This window comes from Sebastes umbrosus, chromosome 9, assembly GCF_015220745.1.
Source record: "Sebastes umbrosus isolate fSebUmb1 chromosome 9, fSebUmb1.pri, whole genome shotgun sequence".
Lineage (NCBI taxonomy): Eukaryota > Metazoa > Chordata > Actinopteri > Perciformes > Sebastidae > Sebastes > Sebastes umbrosus.
The window spans coordinates 22,740,741-22,749,391 of NC_051277.1; the positions used below are offsets into that span (position 1 = coordinate 22,740,741).

General features: G+C 42.4%; 1 protein-coding gene across 1 annotated transcript; it reads right to left on the minus strand.

Annotated features, from left to right (window-relative positions):
- Positions 1 to 2: 2 nt before the first annotated feature.
- gpx3 (glutathione peroxidase 3) lies at positions 3 to 3,615 on the minus strand. Its single transcript, XM_037780531.1, has 5 exons — positions 3,463 to 3,615; positions 1,714 to 1,861; positions 1,510 to 1,627; positions 885 to 984; positions 3 to 497 (listed from the first exon to the last, which is right to left on the minus strand). Exons 1-5 carry the CDS (start codon positions 3,532 to 3,534, stop codon positions 279 to 281), a joined length of 657 nt encoding a protein of 218 aa, XP_037636459.1. The 5' UTR covers positions 3,535 to 3,615; the 3' UTR covers positions 3 to 278.
- Positions 3,616 to 8,651: the final 5,036 nt, after the last annotated feature.

Consider the following 8,651-nt stretch of genomic DNA (forward strand, 5'->3'; position numbering starts at 1 on the left):
TGTGTTGTTCTCCATGATTTATTAGAAGTACTTAACATTTAGGTTGTAATGACTAACAGGTCCCGAGATGAGAAGATGACATGATGCTGTGGGATTTGCAGGGCAGCCCGAATGCACTCGAGAGCTGGCCTGAGCCCCAGACTCCGAAGAGGCACCGCAGAGTTCCTGCTTTCATGCCTCCTCTTCATTCAGCATGCCATCTTCATGTATCAGAATCTGTCAACATTACTCTTTTACATCTTACATAAATTCACTACAGGTACTTCATAGTCAGAGATCTAATTAAACACCTCCTGTGTGTACAGTGAGAGCAGGTATTTGCGAATGTCGGCTTTGACCTCGGAAACGGGGATACTTGGGTGCCACCTCATCACCGGCTTCCCGTCCGGTCCCACCAGAAACTTCTCAAAGTTCCACTTGATGTCGTAGAGCCTCAAGAGATCCCAGAACAATCTTTTGCGGTCACCCAGGACGTCACCGACTGGAGGGCAGGAGGTCTGCATGGCAGAAAGCACAGGATTAGAATAAGTGTGCACTGTCTAGTGACCAACCTTCACCTTACAGAGCCGTATGGGCACAAGAAGGACTTTGAATTACAACACATCTATATTTTGTGAAGTAAATTATTCATTTACATTATGCTGTAATAACTCAACGTTCTTCATCCACTATAGGAAACCTAGTGAGAATGTTTTCTAGTGGTTTATACATCAAAATCCATGCTGTTTCTAGCCAGTAAATAATGAGATGTTTGTCTGAAGAGTTTGTGCACAGCTGGAATATAGCATTAGTTATACACATTGGGATATAAACAGGCTGCCTCTATTGATACACGGTATTATATATATAAATCTAAGTTTTTAATCACGGAGACTATAACGTACCTTAAGGAAAGTGTAAACCTCTTGCTCGTTCTTTCCATTCACATCACCTTTCTCAAACAGCAGGAAGTTTGGAACATATCCATTGCCTGGTCTGACATACCTGGAATCCAGAGAGAGGGCAGCTTATCAGTGGACGTGCCTCCGAGCACTCTGCCCTAGATTCACAACCGAGCTGAGAAAAACCACACATGCCTGTTGCAATGGCTTCGCTATGGATATAAGATGACTGGTGGAACCTGAGATATAAATTCTATGCGTGTTAGAGAGGCCTCGAACAGAAACCGAGCTTATTGCCAAAGGATGTTTTGCCTGATTAAGCTTTGTTGATTGACAGGGGATTTGCCAATATTGCAAAATTCCTCTCTACATCCAGCTTTGAAGGTTCTTATGTTACAGAACATTATAATGTATACTGAGAAGCTTGTGACTCAGATTTAGGGGATTCTCTTTAGGGGATGTTTTTTCTAAAAGCTGAAAATAAATTCCAGACTTTCAAGTTTCCAAAAAGTTGACGTTTTGGAGGAAGAATCGATAAATGATATATGGCTTTAACCTTATTGTTTAACTGGTTGGGTTCATAGTGTTTTCATCCACTGAGCTGTAACTTCAAAGAAACATTTCTCACTTTATGCCTAGTGGAATTTCATGGGCTAGCCCTGGTTCCTGTTTCCCAAACTGGTTGCAGGGAAAGCCGAGAACGGTGAGGCCGAGTGGTTTCATCTCCTCATGTAGTGCATTCAGGTCTGATGATGGAAAAGAAAATGTATTGAGGTAGAGAAGCTTGTTTGCTGCAACGCAAAATAATGATGCCTGTCGTGCTGCTTCTTACCCACATACTGGTAGGTAAACCCTCAGTACGTGGCCACGTTGATGAAGAGGACACTCTTGCCCTTGTAGTCACTGAAGTAGACAGTGTGACTCCCGTTCAGAGTCGTTGCGTGGTATGGGTAAATTGTGCCATCTGTGGGTTCACATGCCTGGGAACACAAACACAGGTCAAAGCAGGTAATATTTGTATTAACTGGCCAGTAGCCAACACAATCAACAGCATTTTTTATAGTGTAGTATTTATAAAAGATGCTTTCTGGATATATATATATATGCAAAAAAAGCAAATGTCTTCCATGTGGACTTGACATGATATGTCCATTATTGGCTTTTAAATTTCTCATTTATAACACCCATTTTCTAGCCAATAGTAGGCCTTGACATGGATTTGACCTCTCTCACTTCGTACAAATGTTTGATTACTGAGGGGGTGTTTTGTCAGCCACCCTTAAAAAGGGTGGCTGACAAAACACCCCCATGTCAAGACAAATGTCAAAACACCCCCATGTCAAGGCCTACTATTGGCTAGAAAATGGGTGTTATATAAATATAAACAAACATTTATTATGACATTACGTTAGTGACAGCCCTGCATGAGTCCCAGACATATCTATATACGGCAATTGAGAACAAATTAGATTTTTTAATGCACTGAGAAATGTTGAGAAGGCACTGATGACCAAATTAACATTTTTACTGTTTAGTGTCTAATGTCTGTTTCCAATGCAAATATTGACGGCTGCTTATTTACTGAATGGATCCTGGCGTACACCCTAACCAAATGGGACACTACGAACAGTTCCTACTCACCTGGGTTGTTATGTTGGCTAGACTACTGACAACTGCTGTTAGCCCAATGTCAACAGAGAGAGCAGCTCTCAAAGAAACAGAGGCACTTGGTTAAATTGGTTACAATAACACTCACAGATCTCAGTTTATTTTTATCCATTGAGAAATAATGCCCTCTACATCTTGCAATTAAATCACAACAATCATGATTTGATTGTCACATTTGCTTTATATGTAATTTGTACAAACCACTGGGCGTTGGAGGCCAGCATTTGCCAACTTGAAAAACAAGCTGCAGAAAAAAGGTTGTTACCACCCCTAAGTGTGGATTAACTACTTACTGACTTTTTTTTTTTTTAAATTGGAAGAACATTGCAAGGCATATAAATTACAGAGTACTCTTCTATTTTGTATCCATTTTTCCCTCCCATCCCAACAAAGAAAGGAAATAACCAATATCACACTAATGGAAACAAATACAAGACTTAAAGCAGCAATGACACCAAACTTAGAAACACACTACGCACATGAAATAATAAAACACATACAATATACACACAAAATAAATAAAAATATATAAAATAAAATATGTAAATAAATAAAGTAAGTAAAAAATGAGGAATTACTGACTTTTTGTTGTGGCTGATTGTCTCATATGTTGCTGAGACAATTAATCACAATAATGTCAACACCACATGGAATATAGAAGAAATGACAGCTAAATACCATACCATTTAGTTTAGTTTGTACATTATTGTTTTGAACATTTAAGCCAAATTATGAAAAAACTTGCATTTTGTAGCTTACTTCATACATTAAAACAAATCACCTGTTACAGCTTAACTAAGGTCAACACAGAGCAGGTGTGGCAATAAGTTGTCACGTCTGTCTTTATATATCTCTCTCTATGTGGATTCCTGCTATGCATGGTGTTGTGTGTGTGTGTCAACAGGTAGCCTACCAGTTTGAACGGGGCTCCGGCGGTGCATGGCTGCAGCAGACCGAGCAGCAGCAGTGGTAAGACGGACTGCATCGTGCCGTCTACAGGATGACACGGTGACCGCTCTCTGTGGCTGTCTGTCCGCTTCTCCTCCTCTCACTCTGGAGGCGCTGACTCCTCTTATGCTGGCTGAGATGACGCCCTCTAGTGACGTAATGACGTAATGAGCTTATCAGGTAGGTCACATGACTGGGAGCCACTGTTTGAGAGCTCCTTATAGGGTTATCTATGTTATCTATTATGTAGTAATGATTATTGAAATAACTAAATGATGTTCTCCACTGCCAAAAAATAAAGCAAACACAGTCGAGCAGGTCTGTGTGTGTATGTGTGTGTGTTCTTCTACAGCTGTCTTTGTGAGGACCAATTTGAGTTTTAGACCTTCAGAGGAGGTAGAGAGGGTGGACTGCTTCACATACCTCGGAGTCTACATTTCGGCTGACCTCACCTGGTCCAGAAACATCTCCCATCAGGTGGGGAAGGCTCAGCAGAGACTCTACTTCCTCAGGAAGCTGAGGCAGGCTCAACTTCCTCAACACCTGCTGATTAATCTCTATCGGGCAACCATTGAAAGTGGTGAGGATGGCAGAAAAAGTGATTGGGACCACATTACCCTCCCTCAGTGACCTATACAACTGTTTTTCGTTGTTTTCCATGACAATGACAATAAAGTCACTATTCTATTCTATCTATTCAGAGTAAGGACATTTTTGGAAAGTGAGGACATTTTGGCCTGTCCTCTCTTTTAGACAGATCTTCAAAAGGCCTGTTTGAGGGTTCAAACTTGGTTTTAAGGTCCAGGTTAGAATTAGGTTTAGGTTAGGGTTAGTGTAAGGGTTGGGGTCAGGCATTTAGTTGTGATGGTTAAGGTTAGGGTAAGGGGCTAAGGAATGCATTATGTCAATGAGGGTCCTCACAAAGATAGAAGTACACGGCTGTGTGTGTTTGTGTGTGTGAGAGCATGCCTGGTGCTTAACCTACTGTGAATATTCATAAACAACATCCACTGAGACTGTAGAGAAGAATGATATAAGATATAAATTATTAAAACAGTCTGTTGGAGCTGCAAAGTTGAACTTTGCTGTATCTTAATGAATAGCATACAAGATGACAAGTGTTTACTGGAAAGTGGAGAAACGCTGTTGGTTTAATTCTTATTCATGGATCATTTTCTCCTCTCTGGGATCAGCTGTTGCCATGGTGAGCTGGTACTTGGCCACATGTCCTGTAGAGTGGCTGACAGGCCTATTTCCAGTCCTGTTAGAAGAGCATCTCATCCACTATGTTTTACACAGTGTTCAGCTGAGATCTGTAATGTCCCACAAGGCCACATGCTTTCTTTTCACAGCAGGGCAACATGAGTATAAAGTAGGGCTGTCAAAGTTAAAGTGTTGATAAGGAGTTAATGCAAAATCGGTTTAACGCCACTAATTTCTTTAACGCAATAAAAAAAAAAAAGCCAGAGTAAAAATACTGGCATCATATGAAAGTAGAAAAGCTAAGGAATCCATTGGTACCATCTCATACTAGCTTGTCGCGAAGGAGACTAAATAACGCTCCAAAGTTACACTGAATTTTGGCAAGGAAAAACTGTCAGGTCCATTTTCAAAGGGGTCCTTTGACCTCTGACCTCAAGATATGTGAATGAAAATGGGTTCTATGGGTACCCACGAGTCTCCCCTTTACAGACATGCCCACTTTATGATAATCACATGCAGTTTGGGTCAAGCCATAGTCAAATCAGCACACTGACACACTGACAGCTGTTGTTGCCTGTTGGGCTGCAGTTTGCTATGTTATGATTTGAGCATATTTTTTATGCTAAATGCAGTACCTGTGAGGGTTTCTGGACGTTATTTGTCATTGTCAGAGTCTGGTCCTCTGATGGGTTCTGCATCATTCAGGTGAGGTTCGTTATTATCATCCTCCCTGGCCTCAACATCGGTAACAGATGGAGGTTCCTCAGGGGGTGTCGGAGACACTTGAACAGCAGCAGAGTCCGGTTCTCTGGTTGGTTGGGGGACACTCTCCAGGCGTGGCTTCTCATCTGCATCCTCCATGGCCTCAACATCTGTACTGGATGGAGGTTCATCAGGGGGTGTCGGAGAAGCTGGTGGAGGTGACGCCACAGCAGAGTCTGTCTCTGGACCGGGTGCTGGTGGCTCCTCAGTTTCAGCCTGGACTGGAGTGTTGGCTGAAGGTTCAGCAGCAGGTGTCAGATGAGCCGGCACTCTGGGGCTCTGGGGCTGAAACATCCCGCAAATCTGTCCCGCTGCAACGTCCACGATCTCAGTTAGCAGCACTGATGAGAAGCTCTTGATCCTCTCCACCAGGACATCTTTTAGATGTGACTGTCTGATCTCTGTCAGGATAGACAGGACCAAGTCATCCCTGGTGGAGCCGGAGAAGGTAGCCTGATGACATTGAGGGAATTTGGAGCCATGTTTATGTGAGTTTGTGTTTTGTATATTTGGTTAACTGAAAAAAATTGAAAATAAAATATTCAAAAAAAAAAACAGTGAAATCTAAAAAACATAAAAAAGATATGTCATATTTAAGCATGACAAGACAGAGTTTATCATAATTTACGTTGCATTTTATATTAGTGTGGGCTTTCCATAGGATAGTGGGTCTTTCCTGAGATTTGTAACTTGTACACCTATACATAAATACTAGAGGTTCCCCCTGACCCCTTGGTCCCCTGTGTCCTGTAAGCCCATATAGTAGTTCATCTATCACCTGGGGCAGGGGTCAGCAACCTGCAGCTCCGGAGCCACATGCGGCTCTTAAACACCTCTCCAGTGGCTCCCTGTGGATTTAAAAAAAAAAAATTAGTGGAAATGAACAGCTGTCTTTTTTTTATATTTTCATTTTTATTTATCATTGTTGTAGGTCTATTGTACGACGGTACGACGGAGTATTAGGGACACATTGAGAAAAAAAAAAAAATCTGAGATTTCGAGGATAAAGTCATAATATAAAGTAGTAATTTTACGTGTTATTTTCTTTTTTTCTCGTAAAGTTATGACTTTATTCTCGTAAACTTCTGATGTTTTTCTCATAATATTATGACTTTATTCTCGTAATATTACAACTTTGTTTTTAGCATAAAGTTATGACTTTATTCTCATAATATTATGACTTTCTTTTCTCGTAAAGTTATGACTTTATTCTCGTAATATTACGACTTTTTTTCTCGTAAAGTTATGACTTTATTCTGTAAATCTCAGATGTTTTTCCCCTCAATGTGGCCCTAATACTCCGTGGTACATTTGCACTTTGGCCCTCACTGCATTAGACTTATATACTATATACTTAGACTATAAGCTGTGTTACCTCCATCACAATGCATCACAAAAATGTTTTGCTTCTCCAGACAGATTTTTTAAAATGATTTTTGCCTTAAAGGGACTATTTACCTATAGAATACCTGATGCTGAGCTGTAGACCTTTTTACTTGCCCAGGGAGTTTACATCTGTCATGATAACAGCTGTCTATATACCACCAAATGCTAACGCTAAGCTAGCCTTGGAGCAGCTACAGAGTGCCATTAACAACTACATGTCAGCACAACCAGACAGCCTTGTTATTGCAGCAGGAGACTTTAACCATGCCAACTTAAAATCTGTCATGCCAAAGTTTTTCAAAAATGTAAACTTCCCTACAAGAGAGAAAAACACACTGGACCAGGTCTACACCAGCATTCCAGATGCCTACAGAGCCACTCCACTCCCACATCTTGGACTATCAGACCATCTGTCCCTGTCTCTGACTCCAGCATACAGACCCCTGATCTGTAGACAGAAACCATCCATTAAAACAGTTCAGGTGTGGACTGAGGAAGCCACCTCAGCTCTACAGGACTGTTTTGATACCACAGACTGGGAAATATTTGCTGAGGAGACAGATCTGGAGGGACACACAACGGCTGTCCTCTCCTACATAAACTTTTGTGCTGAAGGTGTGGTTGGGACAAAAACCATCAAAGTCTTTCCGAATCAGAAACCGTGGCTCAACGGCGAGGTGAGGACCCTGCTCAGAGCACGGGACTCTGCCTTTAAATCTGGGACCTCGCAGGAATACAAAGAGGCGCAAAAGAGACTGAGGAGGGGGATCAGGGAGGCCAAACGCAGATATAAAGAGCGCATAGAGGAGCACTTTAAGAACAACGACTCCAAGAGCATGTGGCAGGGGATAAAAACCATCACTGGCTACAAAAACAACTATACAGCCTCAAGTCCCACAGACAACACTCTTCCTGATACCCTGAATCACTTCTTCGCTAGGTTCGACCGGGAAAACAAGGAAACCAACATCCAGCCTGCACTACCTGAGAAGGACCAACCAATAAAGCTCCAACACCACCAGGTCAAATCCGTCCTGCGCCGAGTCAACATCAGGAAAGCGTCAGGACCGGATGGGGTCTCCGGACGAATCATTAAGGCCTGTGCAGACCAGCTAACAGGGGTATTTACCACCATTTTCAACCTCTCGCTTGAACAGTCTGTTGTTCCCACATGCCTTAAGGCAACCACCATCGTCCCTGTACCCAAGAAAACCAAAGTGAACTGCCTGAATGACTACCGGCCAGTTGCTCTAACCCCCATAATCACAAAATGTTTCGAGAGACTAGTTCTGTCCTACATTAAAACTGTCATCCCTGCCGATCTTGACCAACACCAGTTTGCTTATCGGACAAACAGATCGACGGATGATGCAATCACAACAGCTCTTCACGCAGCCCTTACACACCTGGATCACAAAAACACATATGTAAGGATGCTGTTTGTTGATTTCAGTTCTGCTTTCAACACAATAATTCCACACAAACTGGTTAACAAACTGAGCAACTTGGGCTTAGGCAGTTCACTGAGCACATGGGTGCTGGACTTCCTCAGGAACAGACCCCAGTGTGTCAGGATGGGGGACCACACCTCGGCCACTCTGAACCTGAGCACTGGAACACCACAGGGGTGCGTCCTCAGTCCTTTTCTCTACTCCCTCTTCACGTATGACTGCTCAACTATTCACCCCACTAACACCATGGTCAAATTTGCAGACGACACTGCTGTAGTAGGACTGATAACCAACAACAACGAGACAGCCTACAGGGAGGAGATCCAACATCTGACACAATGGTGTTCCCATA